The sequence below is a fragment of the Phoxinus phoxinus genome, assembly GCF_949152265.1.
Source record: "Phoxinus phoxinus genome assembly, chromosome: 8".
NCBI classification, from domain to species: domain Eukaryota; kingdom Metazoa; phylum Chordata; class Actinopteri; order Cypriniformes; family Leuciscidae; genus Phoxinus; species Phoxinus phoxinus.
In genome coordinates this window covers 7,474,086-7,499,580 of record NC_136883.1, presented here as the reverse complement: position 1 = coordinate 7,499,580, position 25,495 = coordinate 7,474,086, and the positions used below count along the sequence as shown (strand labels likewise).

General features: G+C 35.8%; 1 protein-coding gene across 13 annotated transcripts in view; it reads right to left on the bottom strand.

The window, feature by feature from the left end:
• Positions 1–19,929, bottom strand: part of arhgap42b (Rho GTPase activating protein 42b) — a 116,264-nt gene extending 96,335 nt beyond the window's left edge. For 12 of the 13 annotated variants that reach the window (XM_079621564.1, XM_079621554.1, XM_079621560.1 and 9 more), the window contains exon 1: positions 19,570–19,914. In XM_079621564.1, coding sequence (XP_079477690.1) covers positions 19,570–19,723 — 154 coding nt within the window. In that variant the 5' untranslated portion in view covers positions 19,724–19,914. Of the gene's footprint in view, positions 1–19,569 lie in introns of all 13 variants that reach the window. The other variant, XM_079621563.1, reaches the window with a different exon arrangement.
• Positions 19,930–25,495: the final 5,566 nt, after the last annotated feature.

Below are 25,495 nucleotides of genomic sequence, written 5' to 3'. Positions count from 1 at the left end.
GTGTATGCTGGCGCATTCCTAAAAAAGGGGAAAAAATCAGATAGGCCTATACACGTTTATAAAACATTGTGGTTTTTCACTCTCAGTAAAATGGAGCTTGAAAAAGAAAACTTCAATATTTAATAAAATGATCTGTAGAATGAGAATGTCTCCTTGTACTATCCCAGCCACCAACTGAAGCTTTTAAATAACAATATTTTTTCCATAAAATCAAACCATTTTAAATAATGCTTTATTTAACGCAAAAAAAGAGTATTAGAAACAAGAAAAAAATATTTGCATTTCTGACAATTATCATGATCACCTGCATAAAATAATATTCGTGTTGCATTCCTAAATGCTTTGGAAAGCATTTCTGAAAGTATGTGTCAAACTATTTGTGAAGTACAGAAAGCGATAATACCAATACAAATGTAGAAAATAAAAGTGTAGCCTTGTCTAAAATACCTGCTTAAAAAAAAGTTGCAGTATCCATTTATCTAACAAACTGCACAGCATTCGGAGTAGAGCTATATATTTTCATACATGTGGACACCAGCAGGCCCGCACATCATTTATTTATCCATTACTGACTGTCACACACGTGAAGGGGTTAACGTTTCCTTTGTTCGGGGTTCATGTAAAAGTCATGGAACAGAACTGCTAAATTACGATGTTCTTTAGAGGACTGACAGGTAATGTATTAGGGAACGTCTCGGAGAGAACTTGTATTCCTCTGATACCCAATCAGATGCTCTTGACAGGAAGACCATACTGATTTGCCACGAGAGCGGCCCATCAAAGAGACCCTCTTCCAGCTTAACAAGAAGCATGGGATTGTTCTCTGATCGAACCTTAGGAGTTCCCTGTCCTTTGATTCCACTCAGAGGGGATCGAAAGAGGAAGAGTCTTGCTCCAGGTAACGATGACAATCGTTCATCAGCCTCTCAGCGGGGGTGCCCATGTGTCAGCCGGAGGAAATCAGGCCTGGCACTCCTCCAGTCAGCACTTCTCTGAACACCAATCCCCCAGCCAGGCCTGCTGTATCTCTACCTAAACGACACCATCTTAAAGGGATAGTTCACCTCAAAATAAAAATTAAGTCATAATTTACTCACCCTGTTGTTGTTCTAATGCCATATGCTCTTCTTTCTTTTATGGGCCACAAAAAGATAAATAAAAAAAAAAAAAGTCCCGCTCGCGTTCGTTCATTGAAAAGGCAGTGTATAGTAACCAGCATCAAGCTTTTTAAAAAAGGCGATTAAACATGTGCCGTATAGCCTATTCACTGTTCTGGGGGTATACGATAGGGTGAAAAACAAACCAAAATTGTATGTATTAATAAAAATAAATCCTGACCTTGGCCGTCGGTCTTCAGCACACGGCTACACAATGTGCATGTTCGTGAGACTCTATTAGCGCATCAGTTCACTCAGTGCAATTACTGTACGCAATCATACATTACTGTCACTGTCACTTGATGGTGGATCTGGTGAAGAAGCTGTCAGCGATTAAAATATTGATTTTGAAGATGTTGAATATGACAGCTTTGAGAATATGTTTGAGATCGCAGATAAGAGCCAGATGCTGTACTGGAAAATGAGCTCTGATAATGACAGTGATGATGGTATAAAGCATCTGCTCATTGAAACCTTCCAAATTCCAAAAGGTAACGAAACATGCTTTATTTTATTCTTTTGTAATGGTTATTCAAATATTAGGCGAGTTGTACACTACTGCGGCAGTTAGCGGGCCATCCGTGTTAAATATAGATCCGGGTCGCTCAAGACCCGAATATGTAATAATGAATGGTGAATCATTCATGCATTTAACTCTTTCCCTGCCAGCATTTTTTTTTTTTAAAGTTGCCAGCCACCGCCAGCATTTTTGATAATTTTCACAAAATGTTCATGGCCGCCAGAATATTTTGTTGTATGAATATCTGAACATGCAATGTATCAAAAGAAAGAACAGAGGCTTTTTTTTTAAACAACAACAAAAGAACAATTTTGTTGTGTAACTTTGTTAAATGACAACATGCTGCCTTCTTAAGACACCTTCTTTTGGCTAAAATATAAGGCAGTGCATGTTTCAATCACAGAGAAGGCTAATCCTAGAATACATTTTGACAAGCAGAGTGAAAAAAATACATGCAACATGATGGATGGAGCGAGAGAAATGTTGAATGAGTGTCAAATTCAATAACAAAAAATAATAATGATCCAATGTTTTTATTTAACTATTTTTTACACCATGTATTTTTTACGCTTACAGTATAAAGTAGTTAGCTTAACAATATGTTAAGTGCACCTCATGTGACTTTCTCAATTGATAGTTATTCAAAAAAAGACAAATTATGAAAAGAAAATAATATTTTTATATTTTATAACGCGAATATATTGCATTTGTCAAAGTGTCTGGCCTATATATTCTGGGCAAACTATCTAATTTCCAGCTGAACATCAAGCTAATACATAATTTTTTTCTTATTCTTTGTTCTTTTGAGGTTGCATTTTTCTGTGCTCATGGATGAGCGAGTACCTAAAGTCTGTCAGTATTTCCAGAGGTGGCTTAATTAGACGTTCCAGGCAACCTGTGATGTGATGTGTCAACGTGCTGACAAAACACCTTCAAAACACCCTTTCAAAAAAGTATATAAAATTTTGACTATTTGTTACCAACTTATGAAACAGTTCCATCATTAAAAAGAAGTCAAGGGAGCACGACAAACACACCCAGCCAATAAGATGTCCAAACATATCGGCCAATCAGACGGGTTGCAAGACTTCCATTATCGGTCTCGTTCAGATGAAAATACTAGACACAAGAACCACAAATCAAGAACAACTTTGTTCACGGTGGCACAACAGTCTCAGAAATGCATTAATTCTGGACAGAATCACTCTAACAAGTCTTACAAACAAGCCTCTTACAGCAAAAGCAAAGAGACATATGCATCTCAGACTCACACCGTGTCTACAAGCCGAGGAAAGACAGAAGGACAAAACAAGCTTTCTTGGTGTTGGCTTTAATGCACTAGAAGCATAAAAAGCAAAACAATGCCTATAATAAATTGCATAAGCAAAAGCCAAGCAGAACAAACAAATGCATCTCATTCAGATTCCATCAAACAGTGTCACTTTCAATTAGCAGCAAAAGAGCATATCGTTTAGTACAAATTGCTCCTCTCTGCTGAGCAAAGGGAAATGTTTCCGTTTAGCACAACACATCACGTATACTAACATCTGCAGGGATTATTTAAAGATCGTTGCTATTCGCATTAGCTGAATGAAGTTCAGTTGCATCTCAGAATTCATCTGGATAAATTAAATTGTCAATTATATAGTACTGTATATCTTCAGATCTTGGCACGTGTTTCACAACCAGACAGAAATAAGTGTAACATGAAAGACAGGCCATTCAGTGATATTGCAGGTCATGTTCCACTGATAATGCTAGTCAATTTTTTTTCTGGCAGCAAACAATATCATTTCGTTTTTCATGACCATCTTCCACCCTCTCACTAAGCCTTAGAATGTTTTTTTACCGTTATGCCTTAAAGGCTTATATGTTTATTCCATATTTGCATGTGAAATGAGAATCAGTGGTTACTTTGCTCTGGTCCAAAACACTTCACAATCATTATTTTCAACAACAGCTTCTTTGTAAAATCTGCATCACATTTTGATAGATTCACAAAAGATTCCAAACTGAATTTAGGACCCTGTAAAATGATACATTTTTTCTGTTTTTTGCAGTCACATTCTTTGGATTAAACTGTATGGACGTCTGTGAAGTTATACTAGTTAGACAGTTTTATGCTGTTTAGGTTATGATTTCTGTTCCCTACCCTAATTGTTGATACGCTAGCACATGCTGCTAATAAATACAACTTTATACTCGCGTAGTCCGTTTGCTTTGTAATAACGATTATAGAAGTGAATAGAGACCTACCCAGGTTTGCATGAACAGTGTTGCTCTTTGATATTGTTAGTCCCAGCCTCTGTCTCGATTAGGATATGCGGTGGTTAATTTTTTTAACTGTGACCGTTATGCTTTTGCCTCTATTTGGCTTGTTGTTGCTTGCGTTTCACCGGTATGTCTTGAATATAGCCTTCGAACGTACTGCAGCCCCTTTTGCCTACTTCTATCGGACACTTTATTTGCTGCTTTATAAAAGTTTGATAAAATTTCAGCAGGAAGAGCCGTCACAGCATAAGCCATGTTGATACCAAACCAGAGCCCAGATGAAGTTGTCGGAGGTAGCAACAGTAACTAAGGGGGTCGGGGCTTAGCCAAAGGTGAATTGCGACTTTATATCACGCAATTCTGACTTTATAATACATAATTGCGAGTTTATATCATGATATTCTGATTTTATATCTCCCAATTGCGAACTATAAATTCAGAATTGCGAGATATAAACATGCAATTCTGAGAAAAAAAGTCTTTGGAAAAGAATTTGGGTTTTACTTTATTTGGATGGTCCCTTTAACACATTCTGTTGTCTATAAGTAACATTGCCCCTTCATGTCTACTATCTATCATTAGAGTGTTAGTAAAGCATTAGTAGACTGGTAGGGTTAGGGTTAGAATAAGTTGACGTAGTTGCAAAGTTACTTATAGTCATAGAGTGTCTGTTGGAGAAGCATCACAATAAAGAGTTTGCGGATATTAAGCAGACAGTCTACTAATACTCTAATGAGAGTTAGTTGACATGTATTTGCAGTTACTTAGTTAACAGAATGTTCAAAAGGGACCATCAAAATAAAGTGTTTCGAGTATATTTCTCACAATTGCAAGTTTATATCTCATAATTCTGACAATATAACACGCAATTGCGACTTTATATCACACAATTCTGACTTAACACACAATTGCAACTTGTTATCACGCAATTCTGACTTTATAACCTGCAATTGCAAATTTATATCACGCAATTCTGAGATAAAAAGTCAGAATTGTGAAATAAAAAGTTAAACATTTAAAGCTTGATGATCATAGAAGAACATTTCAGATGGCACTTAGAGGCTTTTGCATCTGAAGTCTTCATATCACAATTTGATTAATTGTACAGCTCTACTTTTGATTTCTTTATATAAAATTGCCAAATTCCATTTTTATGACATGATTCAGTCTGTGTTTTCTGCATTGTGGAAATAATAGAGCCCTGAATTGTGCCTCACAAAACATTATCGATCAGTGACCTTGGAAAACAATAAATATCAGTTAGAAACAGCACAGAATCTGGCAAGCATCTCTTATATTGCTCTCATTGTTAATTATATGCCATATGGAATAATAGTATCCAATCTCCTTCCTTATTACTTCCCTTTGATTGGGCGGACCATATTAATGAATGCTAAAACTAAAAAGTCTTGTTAACGTCCAAAGATCAGTTGGTTAATACAATAGCCGGGTTTTGCCAACTATGTCACAATATAATACACACATCACAATACAGATCAATACAATCACGATCTCATAATAAGATCGCCATTGAAACTCTGGAGTGGGTAAATCTGCAGTACTGTATCAGTATCAATCAATTCACTTCGCCCAGAAACGGCTCTGACTGCACTGAGAAACAGTTACAGTATGAAACCGGAGTACTGTATACACTTACTTAGACAACATGCTGCTTGATTGTAAGAAATTAAACACATGCATACACTAAATAAACATATTGATAGAAGGACCTGAAGAAACAATGCACCATGAGAAAAAAAAAATCATAATATCTATATATAATTGTATTTGTAAAGCCAGGAAGTTTCGAGTTTCGGTTAATGGTTTGTTTGGCCTGAGAAGGATGTTTTCAGTTCTGTATCTTTACATACATGAAACTTTACTTCCATGATGTCACATATTTCGAAAGGAACCAGGATATATAAAAAAAAAAATTGTGGCTGTTATACTGTGTATACCAGAATGGAGTGATTGGAGGAGAAAAGATTAAAAAGTAAAAGTGATTCCTGGTCAAGTTGTTTAAAAGGGAGAGCACGTAATAACATTTGATAAAATATTACAAAGATAATTTTTTTAATTGAACAGATGAATAATGCACAATTATAGGAACATGCATTAAAAAAATCATAATATAACGATATATAATTGTATTGGTAAAGCCATAGTTCAGGAAGTTTAGAGTTTCAGTTAATGGCTTGTTTGGCCTGAGAAGGATGTTTTCAGTTCTGTATCTTTACATACATGAAACTTTACTTCCATGATGTCACATATTTCGAAAGGAACCAGGATATAAAAAAAAAAAAAAATTGTCGCTGTTATACTGTATACACCAGAATGTAGTGATTGGAGGAGAAAATATTGAAAAGTAAAAGTGATTCCTGGTCAAGTTGTTTAAAAGGGAGAGCACGTATAACATTTGATAAAATATTACAAAGATATTTTTTTTTAAACTGATGAATAATGCACAATTAACACTAGGAACATGCGTCAAAAAAATGTAAATAGGCCCAATTTAGATTTAGTTTTTTTATGATATGAAACCTCAAAGGATAAAACAGGCTTTGATCAAGGTTGTCAAAGCAGGAAGCCAACAATCTGTTGTACTGTGAACCATTTTTGTGAACATATTTCTGCAAGCAATATACAAACAGCTAAACATTGTTTATGGTGTAAAATAGACACCGACTTCTTTGTATGCTGCAGTATGATACAGAATGATAAGTTGCATTCCATTAAGCAACAATAGTTCTGGAACTGGTCAATATGGCTAGTATGGGATTTATGTTGCAAACCAGTGTTATTTTATGTCATTGATATACTATTATAATTACATTTTTATTTTTTCTGTTTTAATTGGAGTTAAAATGTAATTTTTATTCGTTTTTTTTATGTGACTATGTTGTTTTTGTTAGATTTATTTTTAGTTTATATAAACAAAATGAGTTTGTTTGTTTATTTAAATTTAGTTTTAGTTTATTTTATCTAAGCGGAAATTAGAAATCTTGCCAAGCAGATGAAAAAAAAAGATTATTTGTTTTTTTTTAAATATATTTTATTTCAAGCAATGAAAAAGTTCTATATACATTTAGTATTTGTCCTAGTAACAAGGACATCAGGTCAAATCAGGCAACTGCTCTTGGGAGTGAATGTGTAAAGGCCAGAGCCGTATTCACACTGCCATTGTTGTAGGTAGAATTGGCTATAGTGTAACATTTTCTAACACAGTGGAAACGGTGTAACTTGTTTCTTAGAGCCTTGAAGAATTAGAACATTTCACTGTGAAAATAACTCCCGACAATCCAATCTTTGTTCAGATTAATTAGTCTCTCAGCATCCTGAGTCTTACAGATACAAACTAGCACAAACACAGACACACACTTACAGTACTGTCAGTGAGGAAAGTTATCAGTGGGAGGAAAGGACAAGGCTACACAACATTGTTTACAGCGCATTTCCTGTGGCAAAACCCCTGGAGCATTGCACTTACTCACATAAACACACACCACTCCCAGAAGAGTAGTGAAATCCAAACAGAGCCCTTACTAATGCGGCGATGGAGGAAGAGAAATGCTTTCAAATTTAATGCACTGCTTGTGCTTTGCAAGAGTGGGGAAGCACAAATGTCACTTATCAATGCTACAATGTGAGCTTGATGTTTTGTATGTCTACAATGTTGCTGCTAAAAGCTGCTTCTAAATTTACAAACAAACAAAAAACATTCAAAATTAAACTTTTACAATATTTATAAATTGCACAAGACAAGATTATAAATACCTGGAAAGAGCTATAATTAGCATTTAGCCACTAGCATTGTCTCAATGGATGTTGCTCAACTTACGCAGCAGCTCAGAAAGTACGCAACCTGTATGTTTCTATCTTTACTCATGTCATCATGAGTGCTTAGTTCTTTAACTCTTTCTGTTTTTATTTTAAAAGTTGCCAGTATGCTGTATGATGATCGTGTTAGCAATGCTTCTATCGCTGTTTCTGCTTCTTCGCCTGTGTTTTGATCAAGAGATTAATGCGTAGACGATGCGTAATACATTTTTTTAATTATTATTGTTCATTTAGGGGCCGTTTACACGACACCGTTCCAAAAGTTCCGTTAGTTCACCCAAAAATGAAAATTACCCCATGATTTACTCACCCTTAAACCATCTTGGTGTATATGACATTCTTCTTAGTTATATAAAAAATGTCCTGGCTCTTCCAAGCTTTAAAATGGCAGTGAATGGTTGTTTCTGTTTTGAAGTCCATAAAAGTGCATCCATCCATGATAAAAGTCCTCCACACGGCTCATGGGGGTTAATAAAGGCCTTCTGAAGTGAAGCAATGCGTTTGTGTAAGAAAAATATCCATGTTTAAAATATTATCGACTAAAATAACTAGCTTCCGGCAGACAACCGTACGCATACTAAGCTAGAGCCCTGCATGGGCCTCAAATCTAGGCCCTAGCCCGGCCCTGGCCCGAGACGCTCGGGCCCTAGCCCGGCCCGTGTCTGACAGCTCATCATAATTATCAGCCCGAGTCCGACCCGAGCCTGTTTTTCTTTTCTTTTTAATACACAGCTGTAGCCTGGCCTAGGGCAAACTAGCTATTTGCAACCATTAAAATAGGTCCGTTTTGTTAGTTATGTTTCTTTTCATTTCTTTATTAAGTTAATTTAAACAAATGTTCGTTTTTTTTTGTTTTTTTTATTGACGACCAAGCAGCCGACAGCGAGTTAAACATGTTTGATCCATTTAGCCTTTCAAATCAACACTTTACTTGGCTACAATAAAATCCATAAAACACCTTAAGGATATCACACACAGACAGTTATAGTTTAAACGTTTATTATCATTTTTTAAAAGCTGAGGCAAACTGCTCTGCTAATCACAGTCGCAACAGCGCTCGCAAACGAAATGAGCTATAGCCTACAATCTAAACAAATCAAATAAATGGCATTAAATTAAAAACAAACATGCAGATTATCTTACCTCAAAAATCAAGTCTTCACTACAGAACATGGCCATTCTTATTTCCAATAGTTTCCAACAGACTGATGAAAATAAAGTCGTTTTCAAACGAAAACCAACAAGACAGCCCCTAACATGGCTAAGAACAGTTTCTTACAGAGCATCGTGAAGAAAAATCACAGCATCCACAGTGGAAGGTTTTAATCCAGTCGTAGGCCTACTTTTTTCTTTAACTATTCCAGCTGCGCTGACGTCACGCTCGCTATACTTCTGCTACTGGCGGGGACACTAAAAACAGAGCGAGCCGGTTGCGCGAATCTTGGGTCGTGCCGCCGGGAAACCTGTGTGTGTGCGTGTGTGTGTGCGCGAGCAGACTGTCATGTGTCAGTCATATGTCAGTGTGATAGGTTTAAAACGTCTTTCTATATTTGTTTTTACATCGTCAACTTCTCATATTTAATTTTAATACATGTCTGAAATAGGCTATAAAAAGAAGGATAAGCCTAAAACTGGCCCGAGGCCCGGCCCGTGTGTGAACTATGACGTGAAAATTGGCCCGAAGCCCGGCCCTAGGGGCGTAAATTAGTCGGGGCCCGTCGGGCTCGGGCTGAAATGCAGGGCTCTATACTAAGCAAGTCGACTTGCGCCACAAGAGTTAGGCTACTCGTTTATGTTTCGTGGCTGGGCAACAAAATCAAGCTCCACCGACATTTCTCTTTAAAAATTGTCGTTTAGTCTTCTAATTTGTGAATGGTTTTGTTTTGCTCTATTACGTCATGCGTCAGGTCAAGGGTCACTCTTCCACCATAAATCGATGCGTATGGTTGTCTGCCGGAAGCCAGTTATTTTAGTCGATAAAGTTTTAAATCTTTTTCTTACACAAACGCATCACTTCACTTCAGAAGGCAACGTACAACACAAAGTACCTCATGCGGGAAACGCTTTACGTAATGCGTAACAAACATAAATCAAGCAAGCTAGTATTCATATGCCACGAAGTGTTGGCGGAATAACACTTTCATCCAACCGGAGGGAATAATATGGATTTTTTTCCAGAAAAATTCTTGCACAAAATAAATTCAAGCACTTTCAAGGACCTGTATCAATGTATGTTTATTTTCCAAAACTTTCCAGGGCTTTGAATTTATTAATTTTTTTCCAGATTTACAAACTTTCAAGGATTTTTAGGACCCGTGGGAATCCTTTTTAAATACATTCAGGAAGTGTACGGTCTTGGAGCAGATAAAATAAAAAGGGAGTTCATATCCGACTACCGGTACTTATATTCATTGATTGAAATGTTGCCATGTGCCGTGATATTGCAATGCATTATGATATCGAATTGAAGACATGATAATTGTAATAGGATTGAATCGTGAGACCAGTGACAATTCACAGATTTTCAGCTCAGTAAACCGAGTCCTTCACATTCCACACACTAATCACAATGACGTAAGGTGAAAAGTACAACATTCACACATAGACACGTACTGCAGGGTTTAGTAGGGTCACATTGGAAATCTGTAATTCAAAGTCTAGTCAAGTTTTAATGGTGACGTTTTACATTGTAATACAAGTCAGATTGTCCGAATTCATAAAAAAATCGCCAACCTGTACAAATTCGGGCTCTAATGCACAATACTTCTTCCTAAATATTTCAACTAGTGCTGAAGAGCGATTGTGTAGCAGTTACACAGACATCATTATTTTAACATGGACAGAAACCCGACCCCGTCATCCTTCTTATTCAGAGCTCACTAATCACCTTCATAAGGCAAAGGGCCTTTTGATCAGGCAGCACCTCTAACCCATTTGGGCGGTAAGTAGTCTCTTCAGCTGAAGCTCCCCTTAATTACCTTGACAGACTCTCTGCTGCAAAATTAGATAGGACTAATCATGTTTTCAGTAGGGCCGTGGTTCATTTCAAACTTCCATTGCTGGGTGAGCATTGAGCAACTTTGAAGGAAAGAGATTGGCTTTGTTAACAATGCCACTCAACTAAAATGGTGTGGTATTGCTCATCAAATGAAATGTTTTTGTTTAGATTCACATATGCACTGAATAGACCCTCACAATTAGACGAAGAGCATGTAAATTGCACCAATTTTGATTTGAAAAATTATGGTAAAAATGTTCTGTCAGGTCACTTAAAAATTGTGATTTGTGATGATAGCACAAAATATTATCCAAAATAAACACCTCTGGCCAATCACTCATAGCGTGCAGAAAATACCCAGCATCCCATGAGGGTGAATGTGATTTCACCAAGTACAGCATGTTCTTGGATCAACATCTTTTTGATCCTGGAACAACATTCTGATAAAAAAACAATCAGATTTGAGGGACAAGTTTACAGTTTATGTCAAGTTCAGGCTTACAACCAGGGTTAGGTGCTTCTACATTAGTGTTATTCACCGATCATTTCCCTCTGATTTTAGGGATAACTTATGGGTAGGGATAGAACTACAGAAATGTTGCTTCTAGGACCAACACACTGCGTTTATCCAGGAACACGTCTTACTTGGCAAAATCACGGTGACTGTTGATATTTGATAGAATCCACGATGCCATGTATCTGAATAAGAAGTCCAGGACCTCCAGCAGAAAAATTTGCCCACAACATTAAAGATCCAATGGTATATTAAATTGTACAAATGAGGTACTTTTTATTGTGCACCAAACCCATCTAGCATGTTTGCTGCCCAAAAGCTATTTTTTTAGTTTCATCTGACCACAGAACCCTATGCCGTTTGAAGTTCCAGTTGTGTCTGACAACAACTGAATTTGCTGGAGTTTGTTTTTGGATGAGCGAGGAGGATTTTTCTTGAAAACCACCCAAACAACATGTGGTGATGTAGGGGTTGTTTGATTTTTTTTTATAGGCTTTCTGACCTCAAGACTCAACTAATCTCTGCAATTCTCCATCTGTGATCCTTGAAGAGTCTTTGGCCACTCAAAACATCCTCCTCACCATGCATTAAGACCATATAGACACACGTTCTCTTCCTGGCAGATTTGTAACATCTTTAGTTGATGGGAACTTTTTAATTATTGCCCTGATGGTCAAAATTGGGATTTTCAATTATTTAGCTATTTTCTTACAGCCACTTTCTATGAGCATCAGAACTATATTCTTTGGTTTTACTCATTGTGATGGATGATTAAGGGAATTTGGCCTTTGTGTTTCCTCATATTTAAATTCCTGTGAAACAAGAGGTCATGGCTGGACAATTTCATGTTCCTAGTCACCCTGGTGTGCTAAAAAAAGGTAAATATTAATGGGAATATACTTCAGAGATATTTTACTCATGAAAAATTCTAGGGGTACCAATAATTGTGGGCAAAGTGTTTTTGAGAAAACCAATTATTTCATAATAATTTCATAATTTTTACAGCCATTTTTGATCATATTTGCCAGGGGTACCATTAATTCTGAGCACGACTGTATGCTGTGAATACAATTGTTTGCATAAAATACACCACAGATGCACCATAGCATAATCATAAAGGTAATTAATTTTATATCCAAATTCTTCTTCAGCGATCTTTGTATATAACTTCAGTAGCGGCTGCATCTATGAAAATCCTGCACTCGTTTAAGATTGTACATTTGCCAGAGATGTATGACAATTGTTTTACATCAGTGTAAATGTGAAAATTAAGCTTTTCCCTGTTTTAGTTGAATCACAGAAGCTACACCAGTTATTTCACCAATAGATCTCTTATTTATTATCTATATACGTTTAAATCATTCCTTTCCTTGTAAAGAATATGCCAGCTGTACAACAGCAGATGTACACATCATCATTGGAAAACCTATGCATCAGTGGAGTATTGCATTGCACACATACTTCTATGTTTATATGACACATTCCAGTTCCCCTCCGTGTCTAACATATGATCCCTAAACACATGTGTCCATGCAATCTACAGTCTTTCTTGCTCATGCATTTTAAACTTTATAAGATAAAACAAACTGATTATGAATACTAATAAAGAATAATAATACAGATACATAATATTAAATAAGGAAGTATAAATAATGTATTTTAGTTTTCAATCATTGATGAAAATGCTTATTGTCTTCCGTGTGCCTTGTCACTATGGCGACGTCATGTTTCAGGTATACTGTATGAATTTAAAGGAGATATGCATGCCTTTACGTAGTGGATCAGAACATCTTAATTTTTAAGTTAGCAACTAATATTCTACGCTGTACATCACACACAACTCCTGTTTACCACCAGTGAGCGCCTCAAATGCAACACAATGTTACATGCCACTTTGCAAATGCAAACTTATTGTGAATAACTTGTCTGTTTTGTTTTTCATAAAATTTGGTTATGTTTAGGTTAAGGAATCTGAAATACATCTATACAACTGTAAAAATATGACTATTTATATATTTTTGTATATATTCTGACCTAATTTTGGGTCAAATATGGACAAACCCAAACGTTGAGTTAAAAATGTAATTTAAAAATGTAACCCAACGGCTGGGTTTGTCCATATTTGACCCAAAATTGGGTTGAAACAACAACCCAGCATTTTTTAGAGTGTACAGTACTTGGGTTTCAGATATTGTCAGTACATCCATATTATATGTTTCAGCATATACCCAAATGTAAAAAAGGAAGCTTTTGTACCTGCAAATGTTATGCATGAATACCGACATATAAACAATGAGACGTATGCCAATGGAAGACATTTTTAATGTCCCCGTATGGTGAAAATCAAGCTTTTAATGTTGTTTATATGTCTACAGTATATGGTGTTTTTAATATGCTTTAAGACAAACCATGTGCAAATTCATAAGTCAACACCAGTCAAAACTGCAGTGAACCAAAGACAATAAAAAACGCGGTTTGAATTCGCTGGTGTTCTAACGTCACAAACTACCTTGTGACCAATCACGACAACGTGTGGTCGTCAACGAGTGGATCTTTGAGCTGGTGTGAGTGAGTGGAGGCGGGGCTAATGTGAAAATTCATAGAACCGCGTATACTAAATGAGGCAAGGTTGTAGAGTTACATTCAAGCTATTTTAAGGCACAAAGAATATGTCAAATATGTCATTTTGGAGATCAAAGATGAGTTTTAAGGGATAAAATGATTGACTACATGGGGACACGTAGACAACTGCACATATTCACATACATTGTAAGATCATTGTTTTGTAAGCCACTGCAAAGAAGGTGGAAATATGGTAAAGTAGCTCAATGAATGTATATTACATTAAGAAAAAGCCAAAGAAAATGACCACCCCAGATTCTAACCGACAGTCACTATGCACTGCTGTTAAACGTAGGATTATGTGACCTTTACAAAAACATGCACCCCACTGAAGCATTGAATGAAGTGAACAAAATTGCACTGCCATCCAGTGACACATTAGTCTGAAAGACGCAGTATTATTCATTCTGGGTTCATTTGACTGGAGAGAAGGATATTAAAAGTGTATTTGGATGATAAAATGAAATGCTAGTTATAAAAGTTTTCTGCTGGGTATAAGGCAAGGTTAACCCTTTAACTGTCATCCCCCTTTTTGAGAATGGACATTAAAATGCACTATTCAAACTTAAATGGTTGCAATTCAAGAATGCTTTGGAATATAGACCCAAGTTTGGTCTTGTTTTAAAGATAACACTCTGCAGATTATTGCTGAAGTGAAAGCACTTAAAAAAATCACTTTCAAATTAAAGTATGAAAAAGTTATGGAAGTTTAAATGTACAGTAAATCAAATATACTGTACTTAATATTGTTTTCTTTTATATAAAACATATATTTTACAAAATATTTTTTTACTCTAAAATTACTATACAATCAAAGCCATATATCTAACCAAGTTGTGTTCCAAATTTGAAGTTGATATCACAACAATGTAAGTTCCCATGAGATTTTGTTTAGGCGTAATACCAAAATAAAAGCCACCGGGTGACATACTTTCCGTTGCATTTATTTGTATGCATTCTGCTGTAACGAATTATTAAATTTCTGTCCGAATATCACTTCTGTCACAAAATATGGAACCTTGAGACTCAGAACTTTCTGACAATATGTGTTTGTCAAGATTAGAAAAGGGTTTGATCATAAATTATGAAACATGATGATGCCCAAAAGGGGAGGAGCCAGATACAAATTTTTTAGAGTACCGTTTCTATGGTAACGCAATGTCCAATTTCAAAACGGTTTTCACAGGATGAATTCTGAGTTCGTAAGCTTTCAAATGATACCTAATTTATGATAACTACTAAAATATGTGATGTAATAAAAAAAGATAATATTATATTTTAGAGGATAATATATATATATTATACTTTTTAGAGGATAATATTATTTTATAATTTTTTACTGCCAAATACTAGATTATATGTTTTATTATGAACTTTTAGCATGAAAACCAACGTTTCAATTATTAAAAGTGTGTGTGTCTACTTTTTGTGAAAAAGGTCAGAACTCCTGTTATGATGTAGATTTGTGGAGGTGCACTCTTGTCATAAATTCATCTATTACTATTCCTACATAACTTGTAACAAAAAACAGTCCTAAAATATCTATTTAGGAGTCTTAGACCTGTTCAACGATATATAGTTTGTCATGATTAGATTAGGATTTAATTGTAATATAGTAAAGTAAACGTAGGCGTCCCACTAGCGGGACGATGACAGTCACAAAATGCACAGGACATAGGAGGATCAAACACCTATTTGAAACAGAGCTTTTAGGACAATTAGTCCTACAATTTTGGGAATTGTATTTAGTTTTTTTTGTATTAAACTGAATGGTAGTCATGTCTGTGTGTCATGTGAAGTAAGCATAGGAACAGAGTTTTATGAGTGTCAAAAAGACAAACAAAAAAACAAGTAACATTCAAACCGAAATGAAAACTTATGTCATAATTGATTCACCCTCATGCTGTTCCAAACCCGTATAACTTTCGTTTTTCCAATGGAACAAAAAAGGACAGGTTTTTAACGCTGCTTCTATGCTTTTTCCATAAAATTATGTCTTTCAAGCTTAAAAAAGGATGTCAAAGTAGTTAATATGCACTGTAAACTCTTAGGTGGGCAGAACTCAAAAAACTTAAGTAATCAGTTACACATTTTTTTAAGTTAAACTCAAAGATTATGTTAATTTTAACTTGAAATTCAGACAATTTCACCCTGAAATTGTCTGATATAATCACCCTGGTGACTATATCACCCTAAATAGTCACCCTGGTGTGCTAAGAAAAAGGTAAATATTAATGGGAATATACTTCAGAAATATTTTACACATATTACCCCCTATTTTAAATATTGGCTAAGCTAACTCATATAACTTGATTACATAAACATCATATTAAAATAGGGGGTAATTTTGTGCACCTAACCCGACAAATTTACGACACTTGTATTGTGCTTTTGTGTACTCTTTTGAAACCTTCAGTCCATATTCATTGTAAGATAATAAAAAAGCATAAAAATAAATATCAGCACAACTTTCAGAATTGGAAAAAGAAACAAAGTCATACAAGTTTTGAATGACATGGGTGAGTAAATTATGAAAGAATGTTCATTTTTGGGTTATTTATTTCTTTAACAACATTAAACAGTTCTCCTATTGTCTATTGTTATATTTGAGCCAATGTGGCATTCACTAAAAACAAGTTATCTTTTGTCTCCATGTCTGAAGGTCAGCGGTGCCACATAATATTATCATTAGCTAAAACCTCCATTATGCAAAAAGAAGCAGCAGCATTTGCACGGCCTTGGCATGGGAATCAGATAATCTAGGAACCTTGAGGGGGGCAGGGGGCATATTGTATTTACCCACAATTTATCCACATCCTCTAGAATCACAATCCCAGCATTCCACACACAGTGCATCTACATTAATGCATTTGGCAGTCAAATACAAGCTGAAACAGTGTGAATGCTTCCACAGATGCATACAAAAATATACTGGAAATATACCAGCCAAGCACCTTTGGCATACTCATTTTAAATGTAATTTTAATTGTGCATACATCAACCTACTACAAAAAAAAGAAGAAGAAAAAAAAGAACGAGATATCTACCTTGATTTTTTTCTAAGGAAACCCAGCTATAGTTCCATCCAACTATTTAATTTTTTTTTGCCATTTCGTGTAAAAAAAAAAAAAAATGCTGAATGGAAAAGCCAAGACACGCATAAATTCTAAAAAGGTGCATAAATAAACCTGGAATCACATTAACTGATAAATTCCTCATGTGACTTTAGCTCCTTTCACACATACTTCACTGGTAAATTACCGTTAAGAGATCACGTGTAAGTAGTAAACAAGACTTTAAAAAAAAATAAAAAATCTGGTAAAATAAAATAAATTCGGTTCTGGAAATTTACCTGTATGAGAGGCTTTAGAACATCTTTTTCGAAGTAAGTTTCAAAACCAAATGTACAGTAGTATGTACAGCGATTTTGGATGCAGCAACAGCAAGGCCTTATCCATTCATCAGTGCTGCGGCTCTGCAGTTATTGCATACTATAATACTGCAATACATAACCATTATGTGCCTTGTAATAATCCCCTTACACCTGTCACTCACAAGTAAAAAAAAAAAAAAAAAAAAAAAAAAAAACTAAACTAAAATGACACTGAAGTGCTTCTCTTCATTCAAGTGGATGAATAAAATGGGCCAGCATTTAAAGGTCATTTCGGATAATTTAAATGACAATCACACAAAGTTTACCGGTATTTTGGTACTGATGTGTGAATCTTACCGGTAAAAAGACGGAACACAGTTGCCTGTGTACAGCACATTTGTGTATTTACCAGAAAAGTCGTTCTGGTCATTTTACAGTAATTTACCAGTATTGCTGTGTGAAAGGGGCATTTGTCTCAACAGATTGTTATTTAATAAAGTGAACTAGTTGAGAATTTGATGGGCAGCATCTGAAATGTTGGTTTAATCTGAAATGGCCGAGCCAAAGTATGTCAAATGGTTGGGTATATTCACCTCCCAGAACTGTCTCACACAAATACGTTCCCTTCCGCCTCTGAAGGCAAGATACAGTAACATGACAGCGTTTATTGAATTTTGTCTGCGCTCTCTGAGATGCAAGTAATTTATGATGTATGAAAAAAGAGCAACAGTGAATTTCCCAATTGCTTTCTTTTCTATTACAGATATTTACCAATTTCTCAGGAAGTTTTGTTCTCTTGAACACAGGATGGAAACTGCTTTATTGGCAAATATTTTATGCAATATTCCAATTGTGTTAAACTCACAACTTTGGATGGAAACATAGCTAGTGTACGCTAATAAACAAAAGGCCTGTAGTGAAAGACTACACTGGGAATCACAACAGCCTCTGTATCTGTGACCTCGATCAGTAAACTATTTGTCATTTAGAACTTTAGATAACCCCTGAATAGATACTATCACACAAACATTCAAACATGAACTAAAATAGAAATGTTGACATTCAAAATTCATGTTCTCCTTTTCTGTCTCTCTACCCTGAACAGCAAAAAAAAAAAAGAATGTCTTGGTAATTTTATAGTTAGGTTATAGCCTATCTCATCACATAAAGTAACATGATGTCACACAATAATTTATGAAGTAGGCTTATCTGAATGTACGATAAGACAAGCATATTTATGATGACATAATGCTTGTTAATAGTCACTTTCTATAAAAAGGCCTAAAAAGACTTTTAAGACTCGAAACTCTTAAATGTATAGTTCACCAAAAACCCTCATGGTTTGTTGTTTTATTACAAAAAATCTTTCAAATATCTTATTTTGTGTTCAACAGAAGAAAGAAACTCATACAGGTTTGGACAAACTTGAGGGTGAGAAAGTGATACAATTTTCAAACTATCCCTTTAAATGGTCAACAAGGTAGTGAAAGAACTTGATATGACTCATGCTATGAACTAACTGTCAGATACTGTTTCATTTTCAATAAACATTCAAGAAATCTTAGGTTATATATTCAACTATACGCCCGACTGGGTCACATTGTTGTAGTAACAATGCTGCAATTTACCTTAAAAGTAATTCTTTTTTTATTAATTAATTTCTTTAAATTGTTTGGTAATTTTATGTTTGGTAGCTATGTCGAATATATGAGCTTCAGAAATGCTGTCAACACTACAATTAGTTATCAAATGTACTGACATTATTTACTTGTCTTCCTAAGAGTCCAAATTATATTAATTTGAGAGTCAAAGTTTTTTTTCTTTTTTTAAATAGAGGGAACACCATGCAGTAACAAGGTATATTATGTTTTGGTCATTAAAATAATTAAAATGCCTGTGAATTGAATTCTTGGATACGACAGAGAAAGATCAGTGAGGTGAGGCTAAAAATAATCATTTTGTTTGATGTGTTTAAACCAGCTACATTTCATGCTGTGGTAATTGTTAGCTGTGGTAATTTTATCACTGGATTTTTGGCTTTAACGCAAACTCGGATGTGTTTAATTCATCACGTTGGCTATTTGTCAAAACTTAGTTAGACACCTACTAAGACTGCATTGTTGGGCATCACAAGCGCGCTTTAGAACACGTCTATAGTGAATGACCACATGCTGTCTAGGTAGACACCAAACTAGGTATTGAGTTACAGCCAACATGGTTAGAGATGCGGGTGTGTATTGTCTTGTATTGCATTGAATTGAAATGTTTAGTACTCACTCTTGAGCGCGCATATCAGCTGGTGTCCATCTTTAATCAGTTCTTTGATGAACTTATTGGTTCGGTCCAGCTCGATCTCGTGACATTTGAGTCTCTCTCTAAAATCCGGACTATCCACAAAAGAGTCACTGAACTCTAGAGTCGGCAACCCCATTATCAGACCTGAAATAAAGCCTGACTAAACAACTCAGTATTTCCTCAGACACAACGGATCCGTGTCATCATCACCATCATCATCATCATCCACAGTCAAACGCGGGAAGAGTCGCTCTCTTGCAGAGATTCATGCGAAAGTTTCTCTTCTTCACTTCCGCGCTCTGAACTTTCATCAAGCCAAACTTCTGCAGTCAGCCTGGGATCATGAGACTCCTGCTGGTTACATTAGATAACACCCAGAGACGTGCCATTGCTTTCAACACAATTTGAGCAAACAATCAGATAAAAAAAGAAAAATAAATTTTTAACATGTTTTGTTAATGTGAAATTCATATACTTTGTCAAATTTATTTTGGTATTTCAACACAAAAAAAGTAACAGAAAAAAAAGCATCAAGATTGGCATGTCAAGGATCAGAACAAGTGTAGGTCTTTATTAAGTAACAATTTCTTATTTTCACTTCACTACACTGTAGAGAGGACAACAACATTCAGTGATAAATAAGGGTAGCCTGCCCTGCCCTACACTACATTTATTTTTACATTTTACCATATTTAGATGTTGAGTAGGGGTGTAATGATACCCTCATGTCACGATTCAATACATATCATACTAAACTCACGACACAGTATTATTGCGATACTCCAAGACATGATAAAAGGTTAATAAAAAACGTACTGTTGCTTAAAATGCTAAACTTGATATAACATTGTGGGTATAAGCTGAAAATACAGAATTATTTTAGACGAATGCTTGCCCTCTTTCACTGACTAGATATTTAAAACAATGCAGGCCACTTTTTACTGGTAACATAAGAAATTTGGCATTATCAGGAAGGACCCACAAATATGCATGGCATTATTATACATTATATTCAACTTTATAAATAGTAGTTTAATGTAGTACTGACAATACAACTCTAATAAATTTTTTTCTCACACATAAATTTTAATTTTGGGTGAATTGTACAATATTGTCTCTTTCCACAATACATATTGATGCATTTTTGTATTGCGATAAATTGTGACACAATAATGTTGTCACACCCCTAATGTTTAGCATCTGCAGGGTGAGGATGAGTTAGCCAAGATGGTATAGTAGCCTATAGTAAATAAAAAGACTGTAGCTATACACACATTTGCTAGTTGTCATAGCAAAAAACTAAGTGTCATATACATTAAAATTTTGTTGAATAATTTATAATGTTGACAAACAAAGCAGAAACCCAGAAAAATAAATTAATCTAAAAAGGTTATTCTATAGCTAACTCATAAAGGCATACACAATTATTTAACTCAATTAGTTTTTAATGGAGATGTCTGAAATGTACATATAACTCATGAAATTATTCAATAATAATCCCATAAATGAAAGAAAAAAAAGTATTACATTAAAGAGTATTAATAGGAACACCATACCACTCAGGCTTTACCTTTTTCTGGTAAAATAAAGATAATGTCCAAAAAAAACACAAAAAAAAACATGAATGTGTCCACAAATCCATCATTAACAAACAGACACAAAAACCTTTGATAATCAACATTATACAAAGTCACAGATCACTATTTTCTAGAGACACAAACGAAAGGGCTGTTTGCACAGCAGTTTTTCACTAAAAATGTAACAATTTTATGCTTTTGTCTGTTAATTTCGACAGAAGCATTTTGGGTGCATGAAAACGCAAACTTTTGAAAATGGCTTTAAACACTTTGCCGTGTAAACGTATCCTCAATTTCAACTATGAAATCAAAATTGACAACATGATTGTATGCATAAGGAACTTATTCGTATTTCCCCGCCATTGACAGAAATTTCCTGATTTCTGTGTTTTAACTGTTATGATAGGGGGCGCTATGACACATCTTCTGAAAGATTACTAAATCTCCGAGTCCTGACAATAGACTATAAAAAAATAGGGTCCTGACCAAAAGACACGTAAAGAAGAAGCAGAAACGAGGGACACACTTGACGACTAGCTGAAACATTGGACACACTTACAGACTGTTTCCAACGACTGTCGCAGATTGTAAACAGTGACTGTGAACACCGACTGAACGCAACTGTCTTTGACTCGACACGTTTGGTTTGGGTAAGTATCAAATTACATTCATAATCCGCCTTACAGTCTCAAGTGTGTCCCCCCTTAATAACACGAACATCAACATCAGCATATGAATGAAAACAGCATATTGATTTGCCTATAATGTTACTGAGTGAAATGTGGACCCATGACTCAATCTACTCCATGTTTTGATTCATCATTCTGAATCCGATCTGGATGTAAGTTAGTCTTTTACAAAAATAACTTTTTTCTCAGTTTTCTCTAAAAATGTAGCTTTATTTTAAACTTACCCTCATTCATGTGTCGATCAAATGAAAGCTAGAATAAAACGTGTTTTTTTTAAGCAGGTCTAAAGTTCTTCAGTTTTAAAGTTCTTTCTTTTGATAAATTGCATGTTCAGAAATTCATACAACAACAATAATCTGGAGGCCATACAAATTTTGTGAAAATGATCAAAAATGCTGGTGGCTGGCAGTAAAAAAAAAAAAAAAAACCCTGGCGGGAAAATAGTTAATTGCATAGTAAAAAACAACAACAAAAAAACGCACAACCAACATGGTTGACTCATTTAATCCTCAGAGAGAGACAGAGACACATATCAGAAAGATGGCTTTGACAATAGCTTGTACAGCCTGAAGGGCCATACACCAGTGTACATCTATCTGTGTGTGACATCAGTAAAGCTGCTGGATGTCTGATGACCTGCAGCGTTTCTCAAGGTCTGATAGAACGGGCCAGACATATGTGGCTACAATAAACCAAACCCTTAAACAACTCCCACACCACCTTTAACCCAGATGTAAAACTGCCAAATTCACATAAATATCAACCAAGGAAATAAAACAACCGAAGTGAACTATAAAGTAACAGAAATCACATTTAGGCTATATATCAGTCGATGAATATTGTCATGTCATATGGGCAGGTTTCTTTCTTTTATTCCCCTTTTCTATTCCAAACAGGGAACTGTAATTATACTCTCTGATAGATCGTGCCGGAACTAATGAGAGTGGGGAGAGAGTGAATTCTGAATTAATACCTTACTAAATGAAAGTAATTAGACTTCAGCCTAATTGGAGCCGGTAGAATCGGCCACAAATACAGGGCACGCTGGAACGATAATGATGTCAAATTCCAAATGAGCATTCAGTCGACGCAAAGCAGGAGGAAGAATTTAAAACACTTTAGCCATCTCATTTGCATACGCCATGCTACATTTTCCATTACCCCAAAACTGAAAGACACAGCAGCAAACAAAACAATTGTGCAACATAATAGGCAACCTATAACGAGGCGTTCACACCGACAACCATTTGTAGTGAGACCAAAGGTCATCTATTAGATTTGGTGATTTTAAGTTTACAAGACTATAGCGCAATAGTGACCACCTGCTTTTTCAGTGACGTTTTGCTGTTTTTTTTTTTTGTTTTTTTTCCACATTTACTTTCTTAATTCCAATAAGAGTTCTAAGCCATTAATCAAACTGTGTTTTCAAGCAAAACTAAATTTCGCATAGGCTATGTAGATTTCGGCAACACTTTATTCTTCAGACGCATCTATTTTTCTTTAACAATCTTACTCATGAGAAGTCAATTCTTCTAAAGAGAAAATAAATGGGATTTGTACTTCTGCAATGTTGCATTTCACACCCAAACCTCAAATCATTGAGCAACACTTTTGGCGTGCAGGCTGTACATTCCCACAGATGTCATTTTCAGAAATTCAGTATTCAACCAATTCAATTTGATTCAGCTAAAGTCAGTTCTGGTGACAGGGAGAATTGGAGCTATTTCACAGTCTTGTTGACGAACCAGAGACCTCCTCACAGCCTGAGACTCAGAAATGCTCCTATGATGGGATAATGACTGAGAGATTGCTCTGTGAATGTGAGGCTTAATGTAATTGTGTTGCCTAGAGGAGAATTCAGTGGGGGAAAAAAAGTTCTTTAAAAAAATATATTTAACCGCAATTGTACAATAGCAGGCTGCGTGAGGCTAGGCTAATTGCAGTGTAGCACGGCCGCCTGTGGTTTCTTTCCAAGCAGTTTTCTTTAATTAGGATGATACCAAGCGAGAAAACAGCTACTGTATAGTCTAATACACACTCAGTCAAACCTTACGACCACACTGCGATAGCACTGACATCACACTTACCGTACTCCCACATCATGCATCACTTACACACGCGCAGGCCAAAATGGAGGACCAGTGCAGTCAGTAATGTCTGGTAGTTGCACACACAATAGACATCAATACGCATGCAACCTCATTGATTAGCTTCCCTGCCTGGGTTTGTTATTTTCAAGCTCCTGATTAGATTTCAGCTGACGTCAATGAATTCTTTAGCATCTTGGCCGAGGTGTGTGTTTGGAGGCCTTGGCTTCACCAGCCACGTGAGTCTCCAGTGTGAACATACTAATGGGGTGTCCCAGGAGTCCTGTTTGACTCATCATCGTAATGAGCGGTGAAATTATGAATCAGTCAAGACACTTTAGTACAGATTTAACTGCTCAACGAGAGTATGAAGAATCAGATTGGGGGAGTATTAGGGGCCAGATTAAATATATATGACAAATTAGCGTGAAAGCACAGTTAAAAAAAAAAGCGCAGATGGGAGTGGAAAGTTCTGCGCGTGATCTACTGACGATGAACACAGACACAATGACAAATACCAGTAAATTGACTAGTGCAAACCTTAAAGGATAATTCCGGTATTTAACACCTTGAGTCTATATTGTAGTTTGTTTTGGATGAACAAGAGTGGTGGACAATTTTTTTTTGACAATGGTTCCTCTCTCGAGTTTTTGACTATAATAGAATTGGCCATGGACCCATTTAACATTGGAGTCAATGTGCATGTCCGAAAATGTCATTAAAACAACCTTTAACATTAGTTTTCAAAACTGTGCAACTCACCGAGTGATTAGTGATGTTAGTTGATGTTCCAGAAACAAAAAGTGTTGCGAAATACAGTTTCTGTCGTGTTTTATTCGTCATTTTGTAAAATCCCATTGAATTCTGTTGAAGGACTGAGTGCTCGTTAATATAAATGCGCTACCGGAAACGGAAAGGGGGCTGTTTACATTTGGTCGATGTAGTCTTTTTGCTCGCTTCCGTTTCTCATAAGGCTAGCGAGCAGAGCAACTGTGCCCTGGGAGAGTAAGCGAATTCTAACCATATTGAAAGATGTGACCACTGACCAGTGCAATATGAAGTTGAACTCGACTGTGACCGTGAGTGTCCCGCGAGACATAAACATCGGTTATCGTCGCCATCAAGTGGTCGGGAGTGTGCTAACGCTTCAGATTCAAATATTGAGCGGAAGTCACACGGTTGTGAAGTGTCTTAAAAAATAGTTCCACTATAGCAAAATAAACGGATTGGAATCATATATTGCGACGATATATTGTTTATAATCATCAACGAACACCACTAACCACTCGGTGAGTTTAACAGTTTTGTAAACGAACATTATTGGCTGTTTTAATGACATTTTCGGACATGCCCATTGACTAATGTTAAATGGGTCCATGGCCAATTCTATTATAGTCAAAAACTCGAGAGAGGAACCATTGTCAAAAAAATGTTGTCCACCACTCTTGTTCATCCAAAACAAACTACAATATAGACTCAAGGTGTTAAATACCGGAATTATCCTTTAAGGGATACTTCACTGATTAGCATTAAGCTTTATAACAGGAGAAAACCT